The 22,665-nt window shown below is 40.7% G+C and overlaps 1 protein-coding gene across 1 annotated transcript in view; it reads left to right on the top strand.

Moving 5' to 3' along the window:
• DNAH5 (dynein axonemal heavy chain 5) overlaps positions 1 to 22,665 on the top strand; it is a 239,087-nt gene that overhangs the window by 93,363 nt on the left and 123,059 nt on the right. Inside the window, exons 36-42 of the mRNA XM_031666810.1 lie at positions 7,359 to 7,537; positions 7,928 to 8,115; positions 8,442 to 8,636; positions 14,408 to 14,542; positions 15,377 to 15,484; positions 18,248 to 18,401; positions 21,062 to 21,208. Coding sequence (XP_031522670.1) covers positions 7,359 to 7,537; positions 7,928 to 8,115; positions 8,442 to 8,636; positions 14,408 to 14,542; positions 15,377 to 15,484; positions 18,248 to 18,401; positions 21,062 to 21,208 — 1,106 coding nt within the window. The remainder of the gene's footprint in view (positions 1 to 7,358; positions 7,538 to 7,927; positions 8,116 to 8,441; positions 8,637 to 14,407; positions 14,543 to 15,376; positions 15,485 to 18,247; positions 18,402 to 21,061; positions 21,209 to 22,665) is intronic.

Below are 22,665 nucleotides of genomic sequence, written 5' to 3'. Positions count from 1 at the left end.
GGGTGACAGAGCAAAACTCAGTCTCAAAAAAAAAAAAAAAAAAGTGGAGTTCCCAAATACGAATTTCTTATAAAATGCTTATGTGGTTATTTTATGTCTCCTGCCTTTCAAGCCTCCAGCACTTCCTTGTCTTCCTCTGTCTCCACCGAAGGCCTTATTTCTTGACTTTCTTGAGAAGATAGAAGCGTTCATCTCCACCACCATGTGCATTAACCTGGGTGACTGTTCTCATGCAGCTGCTTTCTCTCCAGGTTCGCCGTCCAAAGCCAACGCCTCCACTGACCCCAGGATTTCCTCTCTGGAAGCATCATCCATTTTCACTTTCTACTGAATCCTTTTCATCAACACACAAACCTGCTGTGATTGCTTCCACACAGCAAACCCTACCGTGATTGCCCCGGTTTCCTTCCCGCTCCATGCTCCCTTCAAAACCCCTCAAAAACACAGTTTCTCTCCACCTTGTTTCTTTTCAACTCACTTCATTCAGGCTCTCTGCTAATTTTCTATTGCTGCCATAAAGAATTGCCACAAATTTAGAAGGCTGAACAACACAAATGTGTTCTTTTTGTAGTTCTGTCCATCAGAAGTCTGATGCAGGTCTCACGGGCTTATAATCAGGTGTCAGCAGGGCTGTGTTTCTTCCCGGAGACTGAGTTCTGTTTCCCGCTCTCCCAGGCTGTTGGCAGAATTCCTTTCCTCCTGGTTGGAGGACCCAGGTCCCCATTGTCTTAGGTCAGCTCAGGGCTGTTCCAGCCTCTGAAGGCCACCACGTTCCTTGATCCTGACTCCTTCCCTCATCTTCAAAGCCAGCAGTGGTGGGTCAGGTGCCTTCCATGCTTTGAATCCCCCCTCCTTCTTCTGTCTCGTGTCTCTGACCCACTCTTCTGCCTATCTCTTCTGCTTCTAAGGACTCATGAGATTAGGTTGAGTCCCCTTTATTATCCAACATAATCCCCCCTTCTCAAGGTCCTTAACATTAATGACATCTGCAAAGTCCCTTTAGCTGTGGAAGGTAAGATGTTTACAGGTTGCAGAGATTAGAACATGAGTATTTTAGGGGGACCATTATTTTGTCATACTTTCCCCATCACTGATAAAACAGCTCTCCTGAAAGTCAACCAGACCTGTTGCTAAATCCAGTGGTTTTTCCTGGATCTCGTCTTTCTTGAACAATCAGCTGCATGGGTGCTGTTGATCATTCTCTCCTTTTTGATACACTTTCATCACATGGCTTCCAGGACACTGCACTCACCTGGTCCCTCCTAATGGTCTGGTTGTCCTTTTGTACCTGTTCCTACTGGTTCCTCTTCATCTTTTTGACCTTTAAACATAGACCTGCCAGGCTCTTCTCTTCTCCACCTCTACTCATTCCTTAGGTGATCCCACATGACTTTAAAAACCCCAAACTCTGCCTCAAACCAGGGCTTCTCTCCTAAACTCCAGACACACGTACCTATCTGTCTGCGTGACATGTCCATTGTATGCTTACAGGATATTTAACCTCAGCGTGTTTGACCAGCCTCACAAAAGTATCCTCCTGTCTTCATCTTCATTTTAGCAAGTGGCCATTCCATTTTATCAGAGTGGTGGGGGGAAGTGTGATAGTCAGCATAATGCCCCCGCAAAAGATGTCCATGTCCGAACCCCTGAAGCCTGTGAATACATCACCTTCCCAAAGTGCAATCCAGCACTCCCTGGAGCAGGCTGGAAGCCCTTCCTTCTCTCTCACCTCATTTTCCAATAATCTACCATCAATTTGCTCAGCACTACTTTCAGGTCCCTTCTAGAATGTGATGACAATTTTCACCCCTTTGCCTTATGACGGCTCCGATGCCTGGAGGAACACCAGAGTCCTTTGTCTTGCGCCGATTAGATAAACGCCGTGGACACACGTGCAGTGGTTTCAAGGAGTGGAAAGTTTAATGGGCAAGAAAAAAGGAAAAACCTCCCCGGTACAGAGACAGAGAAGGGGTGCTTGGAGCGGAGAGACAAAAACCATGTAAACGGGAAAATGGTCGGTTATTTTAGGAGGCTAGAGGAGGCGGTGTCTGATTTGCACGGGGCTTAGGGTATTGGTTTGACCAGGTGTGTCATTCCTGTAGCCCTGGAGAAAACTGGCCCTCCCACCCCAGTCTTTTAATATGCAAATGCAGGTCGCCATGATTCCTGCACATGTGGAGTTATCTGGAGGCAGCCATGATGCTTGGCGCACGTGGTGACAAGGAGAAGAGGGTGGGAATTGCCATGCTGGATGGACCCAGTTTCTAATCACCAGCATTTGCATTTCAAAGCTTGCCGGCCTGGCTCTTTAAGCCGCTTTTCTGTTAGAAAAGAAATGTTTCGGGAGATGCTTTTATTAAAAGAAAAAAACCTTACCGAGGACTCCTTTTAACCCTCTCTATCTGCCTGCAATTATTCTTATATCATTACTACTCTTTTTTTTTTTTCTTCTTCTTCTGAGAAGTCTTATTCTGTCGCCCAGCCTGGAGCACAGTGGTGCAATCTCTGCTCACCGCATCCTCCCGGGTTCAAGTGATTCTCCTGCCTTAGTCTCCTGAGTAGCTGGGACTACAGGCGCAAGCCACCATGCCCGGCTAATTTTTGTGTTTTTAGTAGAGACAGGGTTTCACCGTGTTGGCCAGGATGTTCTTGAACTCCTAACCTCAGGTGATCCGCCCTCCTCGGCCTCCCAAAGTGCTGGGATTACAGGAATCATACTACTTTTATCCAGACCACCATAGTCTCTGACTTGGATCCTTCTGATAATGTTTTAACTGGCTTTCCTGCCTCTGTCGTCCCTGTACAGTCTGTTCTCAGTTCAGACACCAGAATGTAAGTCAGATCCTTTGCCCCAAAACTTCTCCCATGGTTCATCTCGTGCAAAGTAAAAGCCAACGTCCTCACGTGGGCCTGTGAGGCCTGGTACAATCTGGCCTCTGCTACTTTTCTGCTTCTCTATCCTCATTCAGCTCGAGCCACCTGCTTGAGCTGTGGCACCTGTACCAGCTGTGGCACAGTCCTGCCTCAGGGCCCTTGCACTTGTTACACACTTAGCCTGGAACCCTTTTCCTTCAATAGTGGCATATTTTGCTTCCTTCTTCCTTCAGGCCTCTGCTAGAGAGTCACCTCAGAGGGTCTCCTGACCTCCCACAATCTCCAAATCCCATAACCCTCTTACCCAGCTTGATTTTCCCTGTTTCTTATTTTTAAATAATCTTTTATTTTTATTATTTTTTTTAGAATGAAAGATCCTTGGTGCATGAGCTTCATGTGATGTGTTTGCTAGAATTGTTCTGTCACATAACAGATGCTAAATAAATGGTTCTTGAATAAATGAAAGAAGTGATTATTTCCAAAATTGCATCTTAATGGTGAAAAATGTAAATGGTACAGAAGAACGTGAAGTAGAATGTGTGGGAGGGAAAACTTTTCTATTTTTCAAAATGATCAACAGTTTATTTTCTATCCCTCTGAAAACTGTGGATGCTTAGATATCAAAATCCTTTTTCAGTTTCACATATAGGTATCATAGTTTACAGTCTTTTCTGCAACCTGATTCTTCCACTGTGTTCATTATCTTGTATATCTTTTGATGTCAAAAAACCTGAGAACTTTGAAAGCAAAATAAGGATTTTTAAATATGTAAGTGAAGGGATTCTGAAGTTTGTCTGTTTCACCCTAAATGCCCACTTGTTTATTTTTCTTTAACTAACTTGATTGTGTGGGAAGTGAGTTATTAATTTTCGACAGTAACTGAGATTCCACTGCAAGATTTCCTTCCCTTTTGCAAGAGAAAACTCCTTGTTGAAATTAATACTTTAAAAAAGTCAAATGTTGGAGGCACTGACATGTTATCATCCCTTCACTGACTGACGTGAATTTAACAACTGTGGCAGCTCCCTGGATTCGGGGAAGCTCAATGCCGTGTGGACAGAGTTGCAGACGTTTCAGATGATAAAATAGCTATTATAATGTGATAACATACAGTGCTTTTCTCCAAAACTCATAGTGTTTTTAATGAAGACTAGAATTGTCTTGACTACTGCTGTCACTTAAGCAGAGGGCAGAGGAAATTGAGGGCTGATGGAGACATCTTATCTGCTTGATAAGAAATGTAGACAAGACTTGTACCTTTCTCTGACATTCCCACAGCTTCTGTGAGTTTTGAGTGTTGACTGCTCAGCTCTGTCCATAGCAGCTGTGTAGTCTTGGACAAGACACCTAACCTCCCTGATTGCCTTGTTTTGGAATCATTGCATGGACTAGAGGCAGCATAAGTACCCAGCACAGGGCATGACACAGCAAATGTTTGTTGTTAGTATTATTCTTGCTATCACTGTTGCTTGTCAAAACTGCTGATAACAGTTTAAAAAAATTTTTTTGGGAAGGAGTCTCACTCACTCTGTTGCCCAGGCTGGAGTGCAGTGGCGTGATCTTGGCTCACTGCAACCTCTGCCTCCTGGGTTCAAGCGATTCTCCTGCCTCAGCCTCCCGAGTAGCTTGGATTACAGCCATGTGCTGCCACACCCAGCTAATTTTTGTATTTTTAGTAGAGATGAAATTTCACCATGTTGGCCAGGCTGGTCTTGAGCTCCTGACCTCGTGATCCGCCTGCCTTGGCCTCCCAAAGTGCTGGGATTACAGGCATGAGCCACTGCGCCTGGCCTATGATAACACATTCTTTAGCAACCTTTTCTTTGGTTTCTCTTTAAGCATGTCCTATAATCAAAGAGTCTGTAACTAAACCAAGTTCTCAAGGAACAAATATACCCTGCTGACGGATTTACCGTTGTTTCTTAGGAAACTTTTCAGCAGTTTAGAACCAACAGGAGTTGAAACCACTTCTGGTTTACCTGTGACAAAACGCACCGACAGTGCTATGGATACTTAAGACGAATGCTGGTGATAGATTTGGTTAGTTCGAGTGCTAATGAGCCTGGGTCACGGGGTCAGTCGCTTTTCATTTGGCATCAGGGTCACATTCTGCATCTCTAATTCCTGTAGCTGTTGGGACAGGAGGGACCAGATAAGAATGTATGGCTGGATCAGTGCAAGCCATTTATTCAACAGATGTTGTTCATATAGTACAAGGTGCTAGGGATTAGGCAAGTAGTTGAGGGTACAAGTGTGAACCAGACCTAGTTCCTGACCGCAGAGGGTTTATAGCAGTTTAACTGGAAGGTAGAAAACTAAAATGGAGTTGACCACAGGCAACTTAAACACGTAAAGTTCAAACCCTGTTCATGAATGGAAATAGTTTTGAAAATAGCCGATAGACTAGAAAGGAAAGCAGAGAAGGGAGGCAAGAAGGGAGGTACACCCACATATAGAATTCTCTAGACACACAGGGAGATGCTCTGACAGATCCATGCTTGTCGCCGACAGGCAGTTTGGGTGCCAGTGTAGAAGTGCGTCTGAAGGCTCACCTAGCTGAGTCAGGGAGAAGTCTCCAGGCATGCCCACCTGCTTTTCATGTAAATAGGATTGATCTATTTGAAGCAACTTGCTACTTCTTCAGTTTATGAATCCAGTCATCTCAGTTGAACAAGGGTCTGCGTAACAGAGCAGCTGAGTGATCAGAGTTGATGGACATGGATTCCCTTTTTATGTGTTTGGTATTTTATTTAATCTTTTTTTCAGGTTTTAATTTTTAAGGTCGGGGGTGCATGTGCAGGTTTGTTACACAGGTAAACTTGTGTCACGGAGGTTTGTTGTATAGTTTATTTCATCGCCCAGGTATCAAGCCTAGTGCCCATTAGTTATTTTTCTTTCCCGGATAGGGTGGGCTTGTCTCAGAGCTGGAAAGTGAGAGGACTTGGCTTGTCTCAGTTCTCCTGCCGCAATCCTGAGAAAAGTCAATCTCTGTGAGACTTTTTCCTCCTCTCTGTACAGTGGGGCAAAGGAACAGTAGCTTCCTTCCAGGGTTCTCTGGGATGAAACAAGATGATGTATATGGATCACACTGTGGTGTCTATTAGTTGTCACACACTCTGCTCTGGAAGGGATGGCAAAAATGCAACAGGAGAAATAAGACCTTGGGTGAAAAGGCAGAATCAAAGTGAGAGCAGGCGTCCTCCAGATTTCATGCCCGGGTCTTCTCCTCTGTATCCAGGCTCTGCATACGTTAAGGACTGAGTCATTTACTTGCCTTTATAGCACTCGTTTCCAATAACATTGAGAACCTGGAACCACCCCCAGCTGGTGCACTCAGTGTTCATTTCCACTGCTCAGGCTGGATAGTCACTTCATTTCCTTGAAGTCTTTTTCTTTTTTTTTTTTTTTTTTTGAGACGGAGTCTCGCTCTGTCGCCGGGGCAGGAGTGCAGTGGCCGGATGTCAGCTCACTGCAAGCTCCGCCTCCCGGGTTCACGCCATTCTCCTGCCTCAGCCTCCCGAGTAGCTGGGACTACAGGCGCCGCCACCTCGCCCGGCTAGTTTTTTGTATTTTTTAGTAGAGACGGGGTTTCACGGTGTTCGCCAGGATGGTCTCGATCTCCTGACCTCGTGATCCGCCCGTCTCGGCCTCCCAAAGTGCTGGGATTACAGGCTTGAGCCACCGCGCCCGGCCGGAAGTCTTTTTCAAGTCCAGATGAATGCTTCATAGTTTGGCCATAAGAAAACACTACATGGCACCGCTTTCTAATTTGTCTCCTTTGGTAACACCAGGTGGTGCTGGCAAACAAGTAATTCATCTGCAAGCTATCAGGTGAAAAATTTTCGTTTGCAGGCATTCTTGTATTCTCTCACCAAATCTTTTATTTGTTAATCTCATATAGTAAGATGCAATTGAAAGCATGTGCAAGTTTAGTAGTTACTCACAGAAATAGATTCAAGATGTGATTATTTAGCAATGTGTGTTTTAAATCCCAGCTACATCAAATGGCCAACTCTTAGATTCAAAGGGGATTAATCTATTTAAAAGGATCCCGATCTGTTTCACAGAAAAAATACATATATATTTATATGTACATATTTATATATATACGTATTTTTTAGATGGGGGGTGATCTCTGCAAAAGTGTTGCCAAATACATTTTGGAAATGCAATGTATTATTTTTATACCTGGAGATTCTCTCTGTATATTATGATAAGAAAGCCTGAAAAATCATCAGTAAAGAAAGCTGTTTAACCTTTTAAGGAGTTTTTAAACTTAGTTGATCATAGACTACCCCTTCCTTTTCTTCAACATGTTTTAACATTGATAAGGATAAGTGTGTTTTAGGATGTTGTATTCGAAATGTTAGGTAGGGACAGTGGCCTTCTGGTTTTTAATTTTGTGTGTGTTTCATGTCACTGTGAGGTCTCAAGTATTTCCAGGTGCCTGGGGGCTGGTTCTAGTGATGTTTCTACCCATGCAGATGTTACATCACGCTGGCTCAAGCTCTGGGAATGAGCATGGGAGGAGCCCCTGCTGGACCTGCAGGCACAGGCAAAACAGAAACCACTAAAGACATGGGACGATGCCTAGGGAAATACGTTGTGGTTTTCAATTGTTCAGACCAGATGGATTTCCGAGGACTTGGACGGATTTTTAAAGGTATGGGTTATATTTTTTAATTTGGTGAAAAATTTCAGCCAAGGTGGAATATTTTGCTAAAATTTGTTTTCAACAATTGGCCACATTTTAGAATCATTTTCAACTTTGTAAAATTTTTTGGAAAATCTTCAATCCTGCCAGGTTGGGTGGACCAAATGTTACTATCTCCTGCCTTTTTTGGATGTTCCTTTATCACTGCAGCTTGGGTGTTTACAGGTAAAGTGCCAAATTGTGAGCTGCTTTGGGTCACTTGATGCATAGATCTATTTGTTCCACTTTTCTTTTGAATGAACTTACATCTGGCTCATTTTGGCAGCTACATAATATCCTTTTTCTTGGTTTTCCAAAATTATATACTAATTGGATTTTTCATTTAATTTCCTTTCCAAGGACTGGCACAGTCTGGATCCTGGGGTTGTTTTGACGAATTTAACCGTATTGATCTACCAGTTCTCTCGGTTGCAGCCCAGCAAATTTCCATTATTCTGACATGTAAAAAGGAGCACAAAAAGTCTTTTATTTTTACTGATGGAGATAATGTGACTATGAACCCTGAATTTGGGCTTTTCTTAACCATGGTAAGGAGTGGCTAGAAAAGCTACTGAATTTCAGCCTTCTTATCACAATTTTCATGCATCTCCCTGGTCATATGTCATCTATTTATCTATTTTCCTGAATGGAAATTGGGATTGTAACTTTACCTCCTGTTGAAAACCCTTTGGTGTTAAGCAAAGATCATATGAATAACTCGTGATTTAGCCTGTCCAGGTAAAAGGAGAGTGAGATATGTAAATGAGTTCCCTGATTGTCATTCCAGACTTGTGTGTACATAGTGAATCTTTTAATATCATGCTGACTTGTGCTTGATTGCATCATTCATCCTTGGACTTTATTTTCTGTTTAGAATCCTGGCTATGCCGGACGGCAGGAACTCCCTGAAAACTTGAAGATTAATTTCCGCTCAGTGGCCATGATGGTGCCTGACCGTCAGATTATCATAAGGGTGAAGTTGGCTAGTTGTGGCTTCATTGACAATGTTGTTTTGGCCAGGAAGTTTTTCACGCTCTATAAACTGTGTGAGGAGCAGCTTTCTAAGCAGGTGTGTCATCCTGGAGGTCTTATGCACTTAGGCATGTTTCATTTTTCTATTCAGCAGAATGTTCTCATTTTGAGAAATATTAGACTAGGCTTGTTGACAAAGGATTTTATTGATGCTAAGTAGAAAGGTATATTACTACAAAAGTAATTTTATATGCATAGTTTTATTAAGAAATACATTAAATAAATTAATATTTACAGCATAGAAATGAAGTGAATATTATGTGCACTGGTTTAAGAGCCAAAGATTTATGGATATTAACATTGGCTGTTTATACCACTTATAGATTCATTGTCATGTGTGTTATGTGTTTTCATTATTTGTAGGAGCCTTTCAATGATTTATTCTTCCTAATTCTAAGCTCACTTGAGTATTTGACCAAGGTTTGCTAACTGTCTTGTTTATATGTTGCAACCTTCTTGCTAGTTTCCTCGACTGTTTAGGGTTGCAGGTTCAGGCATCATGAGGTTTCATAGTTAAAAGTCGTGGAATTAAACATATACTTCTGCATTAGTTATCTGTTGCTGCATAACAGTCATCTAACAATCATACCACAAACTTTGTGTCTTGTAACAATGTACATTTATTACTACATGGTGTCTGTGGGTCAGGAGTTAGCTGAAATGAGTCCTGTGGTTTGTGTCTAACAAGGCTACAATCAAGGCATTGGCTGGGGCTGTGGTTTCATCTGATGCTCGAATGGGGACAATCTACTTCTGAGTTCACTCCGGGTGTTAGTGGAATTCTGTTGGTTGAGGGTGTAAGACTGAGGGCCTTGATTTCTTGCTGGCTGTTTTCTGGAGGCCACCTTTAGTTCCTACAGGCAGTGCATAGTTCCTTGCTATATGGGTTTCCCCAACATGACCACTTATTTTCTCAAAGTCAGCGAGGAAAGTGTTTTCAGCAAAACGAGTGCTACAGTCTAATGTGACCACATAATCACACACACATAATCATGTACAACCTGTTGTCTCTGCTGTATTCTATTAGTTAGAAGAAGCAAATCACAAGTCCTGCCTATTCTCAAGGTGATATCATGTAAGGATATGACCACAAGGAGGTGGGCATCATGCCACAATTTTTTAGTACATATCAGTGAAAATTACTAAAAATATATGCTAAATAATGACACAGTGCAGTAAACATAAGACTATAACATGAATAACACTTCCTAACATATATAACCTTTGTTCCATCTTATCACTTAGGCTTCTATTTCAAACTCTTTGAATCTTTAATACTTTTTATACCCACAGGTTCAACCTAATTCCATTCCTACTCAAAAGTTCTTTTCCTGTGAGTGTTCAGACACACACAGATTCTTCTGGCTGTGGCCATTGAGCCTTTCTGGTTAGTCTGACCCTAACATTTTGTCTTCAACATTCTTGGTTTCTTCTGCTTATTGGAGCCCTTACTCACTCATTCTTATTGTATTAGTCTGTTCTCATGCTGCCAATAAAGACATACCTGAGACTGGGTAATTTATAAAGGAAAGAGGTTTAATTGAATCACACTTCAGTATGGCTGGGAAGGCCTCATGAAACTTACAATCATGGTGGAAGGGGAAGCAAACACATCCTCTTCACATGGTGGCAGGAAGGAGAAGTGCTGAGTGAAGAGGGGAAAAAGCCCCTTATAAAACCATCGGATCTCATGAGAACTCACTATAATGAGAGCAGTATGAGGGTAACTGCCCCCATGATTAAATTACCTTCCACTGAGATCCTCCAGTGACATGTGGGAATTATGGGAACTACAGTTCAGGATGAGATTTAGGTGGGAACACAGCTAAATCATATCATTCTGCCCCTGGCCCCTTCAAGATCTCATGTCCTTACAATTTACAATACAGTCATGCCCTTCCAACAGTCTCCAAAAGTCTTAACTCATTCCAGCATTAACTCAAAAGTCTAAGTCCAAAGTCTCATCTGAGACAAGGCAAGTCCCTTCTACCTATGAGCCTGTAAAATCAAAAGCAAGTTAGTTCATTCCTAGATACAATGGGGGTACAGGCATTTGGTAAAAAATACACCTGTTCCAAATGGGAGAAATTGGCCGAAACAAAGAGGCTACAGGCCCCAACGCAAGTCCAAAATCCAATAAGGCAGTAATTAAACCTTAAATTTCCAAAATGATCTGCTTTGACTCCATGTCTCACATCCAGGTCATACTGATGCAAGAGGTGGGCTCCTAAAGTCTTGGGCAGCTCCACCTCTGTGGCTTTGCAGGGTACAGCCCCGCTCCTGGCTGCTTTCATGGCCTGATATTGAGTGTCTGTGGCTTTTCTAGGTGCACAGTACAAGCTGTCAGTAGAGCTACCATTCTGGCATCTGGAGGATGGTGGCCGCTTTCTCACAGCTCCACTAGGCAGTGTCCCAGTAGGGACTCTGTGTGGGGGCTCCAATCCCATGTTTCCCTTCTGCACTGCTCTAGCAGAGGTTCTCAATGAGGGCTCCACCCCTGCAGGAAACTTCTGCCTGGACACCTTGGTGTTTCCATACATCCTCTGAAATCTAGGTGGAGGTTCCCAAACCTCAATTTTTGTCTTCTGCACACCTGCAGGCCCAGCACCAAATGGAAGCTGCCAAAGCTTGGGGCTTGCACCCTCTCAAGCAATGGCCTAAGCTGTATGCCGGCTTCTTTTAGCCTCAGCTGGAGTGGCTGGGATGCAGTGCACCAAGTCCCATGCCTACACACTGCAGGGGGACCCTGGACCTGGCCCAGGAAACCATTTTTCCTCCTAGACCTCGGGGCCTGTGATGGGAAGGCACTGCCATGAAAGTCTCTAACATGCTCTGGAGACATTTTCTCCATTGTCTTGGTGATTAACATTCAAATCCTCATTACTTATGCAAATTTATGCAGCTGGCTTAATTTCTCCTCCAGAAAATGGGGTTTTCTTTTCCATTGCATCATCAGGCACAAATTTTCAAAACTTTTATGCTCTGCTTCCTCTTGAAAGCTTTACCATTTAGAAATTTCTTCCACTAGATACCCTAAATCATTTCTCTCAAGTTCAGAGTTTCACAGATCTCTGGGGCAGGGGCAAAATGCTGCCAGTCTCTTTGTATAGTAACAGTGACCTTTACTCCTGTTCCCAACAGGTTCCCCATCTTTATCTGAGACCACCTCAGCCGGAAATCATTGTCCATATAACTCTCAGTGTTTTGCTCAAAGCCGTTCAACAAGTCTCTAGGAAGTTGAAAACATTTTCATATCTTCTTGTCTTCTGAGCCTTCCAAGTCTCTAGGAAGTTCCAAACTTTCCTACATTTTACTGTCTTCTTCTGAGCTATCCAAACTGTTCCAACCTCTGCCTGTTACCCAGTTCCAAAGTCGCTTCCACATTTTCAGGTATCTTGATAGTAGCACCCCACTCTATGTGGCACCAATTTACTAGTCTGTTCTCCTGTTGCTAATAAAGACATACCTGAGACTGGGTAGTTTATAAAGGAAAGAGGTTTAGTTGAATCACACTTCAGCATGGCTGGGAAGGCCTCAGGAAGCTTACAATTATGGCAGAAGGGGAAGCAAACATGTTCTTCTTCATGTGACATCAGGAAGAAGTACTGAGCAAAGAGGGGGAAAAGCCCCTTATAAAACCACCAGATCTTGTGAGAACTCACTTACTATTATGAGAACAGCATGATTCAATTATCTCCACCTGGTCCCTCCCACGACACGTGGGGATTATGGGGACTACAATTCCAGATGAGACTTGGGTGGGGACACAGTCAAACCATATCACTTATCTTTCAAATAAATATTTTTTCCATGCTGTTTCTTGAATGGAAAAAACTTCCCACATCACTGGCTCCTGCTCTTTTCTTCAGTACCACTTCACTACTTCCCTCACTCCTACCACCTATGTTCACAAGGTCGTTGTGAAATGTAATAAATCAATGTGTGCAAAATAGCTGGACCCATACTGATCTCTTGGTGAACATTCTGTGACTTTCCCTTCATGCACACAGATTTAACTGAGTTCAACTCTGATAGGAAGTTTCTCATGATTAATTTTACTCACCAACACTTTTAAGTCATTGTTACTTTTATACAATTTTATTCACATTTCTATTTTATTATCTTTATTAGAATTTAAATTCCCTGAAGGTGGGAACTCAATCTGAATATTTTTATGTGCTCCATCTTCCAAATGACTAGTATTAAGTGAGGCATACTGCTCCCAATTACCTCAGCAGATAACTGTAGTTTTTTCCTATACACCTTTTTTATTGTGGTAAAAGCATATAAAATTAAATTTACTATCTTAACCATTTTAAGTGTACATTTCAATAGTGTTAAGTATATTCACAATGTTGTGAAATAGATCTCTGTAAATTTTTCATCTTGAAAAACTGAAACTCTGTGCCCACTAAACAACAACTTCTCTTTTTCTCCTCCCTTAGCCCCTGGTAACCATCATTCTACTTTCTGTTTCTATGAATTTGACTATTGCCAATAGTTCATATAAATGAAATCATATAATATTTGATTTCTTGTGACTGGCATATTTTACTTGGCATAATGTCTTCAAGGTTCATTCATGTTTTAGCATGTGACAGGATGTCCTTTTTATGGCTAAATAATATTCTGTTATATGCATATACCACATTTTGTTTATCCATTAATCTGTCAATGGACATTTGGGTTGCTTCTACCTCTTGGCTATCATGAATGGTGCTGCTATGAACATGGATATGCTGATATCTCTTTGAGACCATGCTTTTATTTATTTATTTATTTATTTATTTATTTATTTATGAGACAGAGTCTTGCTCTGTTGCCCAGGCTGGAGTGCAGGTGCAATCTCGGCTCACTGCAACCTCTGCTTCCTGGGTTTAAGTGATTCTCATGCCTCAGCCTCCTGAGTAGCTGGGATCACAGATGCACACCACCACGCTTTGTTAATTTTTGTAATTTTTTGGTAGAGATGGGGTTTCATCATCTTGGCCAGGCTGGTCTCAAACTCCTGGCCTTAAGTGATCTGCTCCACTTGGTCTCCCAAAATGCTGGGATTATGGGTGTGAGCCACTGTGCCTCTGGCCCATTCTTTCAATTCTTTTGGCTATATACCCAGAATTGGGAGTGTTGGATCATATCATTCTGTTTTTAATTTTTTGAGGAACCACCTTACTGTTTTCCACAATGATTGGATAATTAAATTTTGATTATTCACTTTATATATGGAAATTTGACATAATTGAGTTTTTATAAATATATAGTAAGGGAATGACAAAGCTGGGAGCTTGACTTTCTAATTTGTCCTTATCCTTCCTCCTCCAGGTAATCCTGAAAGGCAGCTGCTTTTTTTCTCCCCGATTCTCCTGTGTTCTTACTTACCACGAAAAAGACACATATATCTCTATGTATATGACAGTCATGAGTGCAGTCCCAGTTTAATTCTGGTTCTGAATTTTAACTTTAGAGAGATGAGCAAATTTCCTTATGTATGATTGATTAAGAATAAACCCAAAGGGATGTCTGTACTCCAAGAAGAAATTTATTCCTTTTTCCCTGTCAAGCTATAGCAGCTAGTTCTGATCTAAGGGCTTAAGCTAATGATGGCACATGGGAGGACTCTTTGGGATATTCCCTATTTGCTCAAAAAGTACATCTATATAGAAATCTTTTACCCCATTGTGTGTATGCATTTTCTAAAGGGAAACCAGCCTTTATTCATTATTGTGAATATAATTTCTGTCAGATTCACGTGGCTTCTGCAAGTACTTGAATGTTGAAAATAAGCCCAATGTATCTCACATTCTCTAGGTTCATTATGACTTTGGCCTGCGTAACATTCTGTCGGTTCTTCGGACCTTGGGAGCAGCAAAAAGAGCCAATCCTATGGATACGGAGTCCACGATTGTCATGCGTGTACTGCGGGACATGAATCTTTCTAAACTGGTAACACTCACAGATGGAAATGTTCCACCTACTTGAATATCAGTTCAACTAACTGCCCATATATGAGACTCCAAAATATTTATTTAAAAAGCTCATTTAAGATGCCTAATTGTCAGATAAAGTGCTGGAGAGCATCACTTTAAATTATACTTTTTCAGACATTTTTTTGGGTAATGACTCCTATCCACTCTAAAATGTGCCTATTCCAGTAGAATTGAAATGGATTAAAAAAAAAATACACATGTTAAGATGCCAAATACCTTGAATCATTTTTGTGTTTTAGAACTCAAATCTCACCTTTGGAGTCTGGTAGAGCCTGGTAGAAAATGATGTGTAAATTCTACAAGTGTGTGATAGTTTCACACTATTATTTCACAATAGAGACTGATAATCAATGCCCACTATCCGTGGATCTATGTAAAGGTTGACAAAATGATAGGTTTTTATTTTAAATTAAAAGTATACACCAAATTCCAGTTCACAAACCTGCTATTAATTTCCAATTTGAAAATTCTTTTAAGTTTAAATTAGAAATTGTAGACTGTATGGTATCCCCCAAAACTGACTATTTTATGGAAAGATTGTCACATAGACAGTATTGTCTTTCCTTCCATTTCTTTCCTTTCTCCCTGTTCTCTTCCTCTTTATTTATTTATTTTTTAATTTATGGGAAAGATGAGGGAAATGTTACTTAACTTCAATAAAGGTGAAACGTTATTTGTTAGTGGCTACATTGCAATAACCCGGACCATGTTGGGCATTTCCAGTTTATCTGCATGTTGCTATGTTTGTGCCAGAATAATTGGTCTGATTTCCCATTATTTTCTTTTTTAGATTGATGAGGATGAGCCCTTGTTTTTGAGTTTGATTGAAGATCTCTTTCCAAATATTCTTCTGGACAAGGCAGATTACCCTGAACTGGAAGCAGCAATCAGTAGACAGGTAATATGCTTCACAGGGCATCGAGGGCTGGTGTCTGTTTCATCTGAATTTAATGGGAATAAAGTGGGGCTGCTGTGGCTCCAACCTGTGCACTCTGAGCAGCAGAAATAACAACAGTGAGGCTAACACTGCTGTTTTAAGGGAGGCCAATGCACACCATGGGTCAAACTCCCCCTGCCCTGGGTCTCCTACCATTGCACAGCCATGTGTCAGCTAGTCATGTGCGAGTAGCCCTGTTATTGGTGGAAACCATTCCACACCAGATTCAGAAATGAAATGTGATTGGTCAGCAGGGTGTGGATGGGGCTCATCTGGCTGCCTCTCTGGAGCTTGGCTTTGCTTGGCTCTGCCCTGGTGTTTGCTGTGTTGCCTGATTGTTGGATTCCTGCCTCTGCATGTTATTTGCAGTGATCTCATGTGGCTTCTCTTTCCTCAGTACTTGTGGCTTCTTGCTCAGACTCTGGCGGTGGGATACGGTGGGTAGGGTGGGGCAACCCACCACACTATGTATATCAGGTTGTGTCTGGACTTCCCATAGTACTTGGTGCAGCTTCAACTTTTTATAGTCTTCCTAGGAATGGAAATTAATTATGTAAACCTTATGCCTCAATTTCTTTTTCTATGAAGAAGAGTTTAGAAAAAAATGTTTTATAGAAGTGGCGATTAGCTCATATTTATAAATTGCACTTCAATTCCCTGAAAACATTTGTAATAAAAATCAAATGTGACCAGGTCTGGTGGCTCATGCCTGTAATCCCTGCATGCTGTGAGGCCAAGGTGGATGGATCACTTGAGCCCAGGAGTTTGAGTCCGGGCAACATGGTGAAACCCTGTCTCTACCAAAAATCCAAAAAATTAGTCGGGCATGGTGGCATGTGCCTATAGTCCCATCTACTCTGGATGCTGAGGTAGGAGGATCACTTGAGCCTGGGAGGCCAAGCTGCAGTGGGCAGTGATGGCACCACTGCACTCCAGCCTGAGTGACAGAGGGAGACTCTGTCTCAAAAACAAACAAAACAAAACAAGGAAATCAAATGTGACAGTACTTAGTGTATATTTTGCTTTGAAAATGTGGTACATAAATGTCTAAATTTCCTGAGCAGGCAAGAGTGATAATTTGTCTGCAAGTGGTTTCTTCATTTTTTGGCTAAACTAATTTTAACACTACCTAAAAGCTAAGTATTGGGCCGGATGTGGTGGCTTATGCCAATAGTCCCAGTGCTTTGATAGGCCAGTGTTGGGGGATTACTTGAAGCCAGCCTGAACAACATAGTGAGACCTCGTCTCTACAAATAAATTAAAAAATTAGTCTGGTGCAGTGGTACATGCCTATAGTCCCAACTGCTCACACAACTGAGGCAGGAGGATCACCTGAGCCTGGGACTTTGAGGCTGCAGTGAGCTGTGATCGCGCCACTGCACTCCAACATGGGGTGACAGAATGAGACTCTATCTCTAAAAAAAATCTAAAAATATAAAAAAGCTAAGCATTAAGTAATTAATATGATGACTTATGTTAGTAATTTGCTGCATATAAAAATTTGAAGAGCAAATCATAGCATAAAGTGATACATGATTATTATAAACAAGTATTTAAGTAAAATTGAAATCATTGTGTACTGTGAGTTCAAGCATAGCATGATGGTTAAGTGCATGGACTGTGGATTTGAACTTCTTGGGCTTAAACACACATTCCATAGTTTCACAAGCTTAATCATCTTGGGCAAATTGCTTAGTCACTCTGCTTCAATTTCCTTATCTGTAAAATGAAGATGTTAATAGTATCCCTTCCATCATGTTATTATAAAGATTTCCATCATGTTATTATAAAGATTGATCTTAGAATAATATTTGGCACAGAGTAACTTCCATACATGCGTTGATAGATAGAAACTCTGCAGTGGACATATAAAGACAGCTTGAAATTTATATGGAATTTTAATCAACATAGTATGTGATCCATTTTTCTAGTTAGAAGTATCACCTTTTAAATTAAACATTTAAAATGCATTTTGCCATTTGAGTCTTTAAGTTGCTCCTCAGATGTTCATTCAATAGAATATTTATATAAATGTTTTCAATTCCCAAAGATAAATGCGGCTATTTCTTATTAGTTTGGGATAACATCTTCACTACATTCAGCCAGATACTTGTCTATGTAAATATGTAGTTTTCATGCAATGTATTTTTATGGTAAAAATACAACATAAAATTTACATTTTATTCCTTTTTAAGAAGAATTAACATTGTTGAGCAAGTATTATCACCAGCATCCATCTTCAGAACCTTTTTTATCATCCCAAACTGAAACTGTGTACTCATTAAAAAGTAAATCCTCCTCCTTCCTCCCCATGTCTGTGTGTGTGTTTTTTATTTTGGTAGCACAATGGTACATTGAGATTGTCATTGATGTGTTTCTTTTTTTTTTTTTTTTTTTTTTGAGAGGGAGTCTTGCTCTGTTGCCCAGGCTGGAGTGCAGTGGTGTGATCTTGGCTCACTGCAACCTCCGCCTCCTGGGTTCAAGCAATTCTTCTGCCTCAGCCTCCTGAGTAGCTGGGATTACAGGCTCACGCCACTATGCCAGGCTAATTTTTGTATTTTTTAGTCGAGATGGGGTTTCACCATGTTGGCCTGGCTGGTCTTGAACTCCTGACCTTGTGATCCGCCTGCCTCAGCCTCCCAAAGTGCTGGGATTACAGCCATGAGCCACCGTGCCTGGCTGTCATTGTTGTGTTTCAATGTGGGGATTCTCTTATGTTTTCAGGTTGAAGAAGCTGGTTTAATCAACCATCCTCCTTGGAAACTGAAGGTCATCCAGCTATTTGAAACGCAGAGGGTGCGGCATGGGATGATGACCCTGGGGCCCAGTGGGGCTGGGAAGACCACCTGCATCCACACGTTGATGAGAGCCATGACAGGTACGGGGCAGCCAAGGTCAGTGCCTGGAGTGGCCCATTTAAATAGTGGTGACACATTTGAATGCCCATGAGGTATGCAAAGGCAGATACAATAATATATTTTTATAGGAGGAAATACTGCTTTATTAATTATTGGGAACATTTTAGAGATAACATATTACATTAATGGACCAGAGAGGAAAAAGAAAACATTTTTAGGTGACGTTATGCACTGCACTGTATGTTTTACATATGTTACGCAATTTGACTTTCACAATGATCTTGAGAGGTGGTTATTATTATCTGTATTTTGTATGAAAATCAGGGCTCAAATTCAAAAACGTCCAAGGTCATGAAGATGGCAAGTGATGGGACTCAGAGTTAAGGTCAGGGCGTGCTTTAAAAAAGCCCAATTTTCCCAACATACCATGCCATTTCCCAGTAAATACAAAATACAATACACTGTCTCCCAATAAATAGAAAATAATTCCAAACCCAACTCTTATGTTCTTATATTCTATGTGCCGAAGTCATCCCAATTCCAATCATAAATTACCTTCCCATTTGGAATCAGATTTGTTTTAGTGAAGTTAAATAAATGCATTTCATTTCCAGATGTCCCTAAGCCTTACATCTAAAGTCATCTAAGGATAATGGACATTACCATGTTCATGATTATTCTTGTCTTCTCTAGTTCCGATCAGACATTGATGACTCTCTTTCTAAAAACATTGGCATCCCGTAGACATTCCAAAATGTCACAGAGCCTTGGCTGTTGGAATGCAAAATACATAGCAGTGCATTGAGATTCCAGGAGCCTCCTGAAAGCCCACCCAGCAAAGAGGTACCTGGGTGGGCTTTCAGGCAGTTCCTGGAACCTCAGTGCACTGCTACTGATGCAACACTGGTACATTGTTGGTGGTTGCTGAGGATTGCCAGTATTTACTGTGGGCCCCTGTACGTGTTGGATTTGGTCTTTGTTTCCTCAGTTATTGAAGGAAGTGAATTCTGTCTCTCAGGACTCTCTACCAGTCAGTCCTCAGACTGAGATACAGTGTGTTCTCAGCTAACACCTACCTCTACCAAAACTGACCACTCCAACCTGCAGGACTTACCACGTGGTCTTTTGTGTATGCTATTAAGATTCTGTTTTGGGATTTTTATGTTTTTAAATGATTGTGTTCTTTCTCTCAAATTTTTCTCAGTAATATTTTTGTTGCAGTTACGAAGCTGCCTTTTGTTAACAATAAACTATAAATGCACATGATGCAATGACTTGAACGAAAGGAGCACTAAATATTAAACAATATAGATACATTATGTATGGTATGTCTAAATTATGTAATCTGTATGGCATCACTGATTCTGGAGAAGTTCCTTGCAAAGATGAATTAATCATTGGACTATTTGCTGTTTAACTTGGTTTCGGTTTTAGTAGTAGAGGAGACATTCATCTTACTTAAGGAACACATTGTTTCTAACTGAAAACGTTAATACTCCAAAAGAGTGAGAAGATAATTGAACTTCTGCTGAAGAAGTGCAAGGCCGATGCTTATTATTTGTTCCCTGATTTAGCATATATCTCATCATGTGTCTTTAACATTCCATAATTTGAAGATCTGTCGGGTTCTGTATTAGAAGCAGGGCATAAACATAGAGATAATTATAACTCAATGGGGAATTGCTATAAGGAAGATTTGGACAAGTATCCTGTGAGTAGAGGCCAAGGAGATCAGAAAATCCTCTAATGAATTATAGAAAGGCACACAGACCAGGTGCTACTTCATCCGAGGCTTGAGGGTTGAGTACCAGATTGATAAAAAATGTTTCCAGCAGAAAAAAGAGCCTGTGCCAGTAGGAGGGATTGGAGAGAAAATGATATACCCAAGGAAGTGCTTTGGCACTTCCACCACGCCCGGCTAATTTTTGTATTTTTACTAGAGATGGGGTTTCACCATGTTGGCTAGGCTAGTCTCGAACTCCCAACCTTGTGATCTGCCTGCCTCGGTCCCCCAAAGTGCTGGGATTACAGGCGTGAGCCACCGCACCCAGCCCATTTTTATAATTTTGTACCTTAAACCTTATTATTCACTCTTCTTCTCATTAACCACAGTCCCTTATGCACAGAATGCCAGCCCATTGAAGAGTAGTCGGCTTAGGGTTTGAAAGATTTGGATATATTTCTTCTTGAAAACATTTCCTGGCCACAAAAGAAAGTCCTTGATTCATGCAAATTTCATTTAACTTATCGTTTTCAAGGTGAGCAAGAAAACATATCACAAATCAAAGCTGATCATGGACAGAATGAGGCATCTTCTAGGTGGTATTTCAGGCACAAGATTTAATCTAGTGTAGCTTAAACCAAGGATTTTTTTTGAGCCGTGAAATTTAGAGAGCTTCCAGATTATATTAGTACCTTCATAAATTCCAGCGTGGTATCCTTTTTCGCCCCAAACAATATGCAATTTTCTCTAAAGAAGATAAAAAAGTGCTTTAGTCAATATGATATAATGAAGCTAATTATGGTAACTTAGAATGCAGTAAGACATATTTTCAATGTAGCTCTGCAGTTTTCATATTTTGAGCACCTGCTGACAGTACACCACAAATTAGTGCAATGTTGCTTAATGATGGTTCACTTCCCATCTGAGATGTCTAAAATTTGGATTTACTTGGTATAGATTGTGGAAAACCACACCGGGAAATGAGGATGAATCCCAAAGCGATTACTGCCCCACAGATGTTTGGTCGGCTGGACGTTGCCACAAATGACTGGACTGATGGGATATTTTCTACGCTTTGGAGGAAAACATTAAGAGCAAAGAAAGGTAGAAGATAAATTACAAGGATTATTTTAGAGATACACTTCTAGATAAAATCCTTGGAGGCTATACAGAATTAGTAGAACAACTGTATTCACCGTATAATATCTTAGCCAAGATTAAGAAGTCATAAATCAGTATGATATTTGTGAATGTTGAAATAATGAAATTATTGATTACAGTATTTAAAATGCTCCCTTTTTTGAAATAATATTTTCTAAAAAAAAGTCCATATCCCTGTGATGTCTGAGAATAAAATAGATGGAAAAAGCTGTTAAGGAAAATTGATAGTATTGAATAAAGTGATTTTACCATAACTATTTTCACTGAATATTTTACCAGTGTTACTCTCATTTAAGTACAACCTATTTTTAAAGAATTGATTTCTCTATAAAATCACAGGGAAAATGGGTTATTTGGGAGAGAAAATTGTGTATAGCAAAAATGAAGTCTCCATTGAACTAATAAATTATTCGGTGTAGATGGACATTGGTGTTCAGTTGTTTAAACAAACTCATTAAGGGCTGGCGGTTCAGTCTGAATAGTCCTTCACTTATGGACTTTGTAAATTGAACCCAATGTTCTCAGAATATAAACTAGGAGGGAAGAGGTGATATCAGATGTCTTCTCATTTGATTTCCTCACTCCTGAGTGAGTAGGCAAAAGGCACAGTGAATACAACTGCGAGAGAAAGAAGCAGGGGAAGGAGGAGATATTTGGGCTTCCTGGGTTTACCCTTTGGGCAACAGTGTCCTTCTGAAAAATGTTTAAAGTAGTACCATTGAAGTTCTCATTTAAGGAATATAGCTGATAATGCTAATATTAATTGTCCAAAGATCAATGAAAATGCTTCATTTAAAAAATGTGCTCATATTAGAAATTGTTTTTCTTCTACTGGAAATAAATCAAATTTTATTTCTGATTTGTTCCAGTAATCCATTGTAAACACAGACCCAGAGACCAAATGTGACTTAAAAGAACAAGAGCTCAGAGGAGTTTTTTCCCCCTTCTTTCCACATTAAAAAAAGGCAACATATGCTTTTTCTTTCAAAGTGACTCTGGTGATTAGATCACCATTTTATTTTACTTGAATTGCTAGTTGAATAAACTTGATTAGGATTTTCAAAGCATTTTATTTGAAATAGACAATTCCACAGTTGTTGCATAACAAAGAAAATGTAGAAACACAAGACAGGTCGTGGTGTTGGTGAGTAAGAGAAGGTAGTAGTTGAGAAAGTAAGAGGAATGCTACTGTTAAATCAAAACCCTAAATTTACAATGACATTCTTGCCGAGCATTCTGCCAATGTTTGTCATTTTCTCTACCTCCAAGTATCTCCTTGTGTGACTGCTGTCAGGTTTTGTACCCAGCGCTCCTCTGAAATTGCAATATCAAAGACACCCCTGACCTCCAGGTTGTCAAATACAAATTGCCAGTTCTCAGTCTGGTGCTGCCCTCAGTAG

The sequence above is a fragment of the Papio anubis genome, chromosome 5 (genome assembly GCF_008728515.1).
Source record: "Papio anubis isolate 15944 chromosome 5, Panubis1.0, whole genome shotgun sequence".
NCBI classification, from domain to species: domain Eukaryota; kingdom Metazoa; phylum Chordata; class Mammalia; order Primates; family Cercopithecidae; genus Papio; species Papio anubis.
This window is presented reverse-complemented; position numbering and strand designations above follow the sequence as displayed.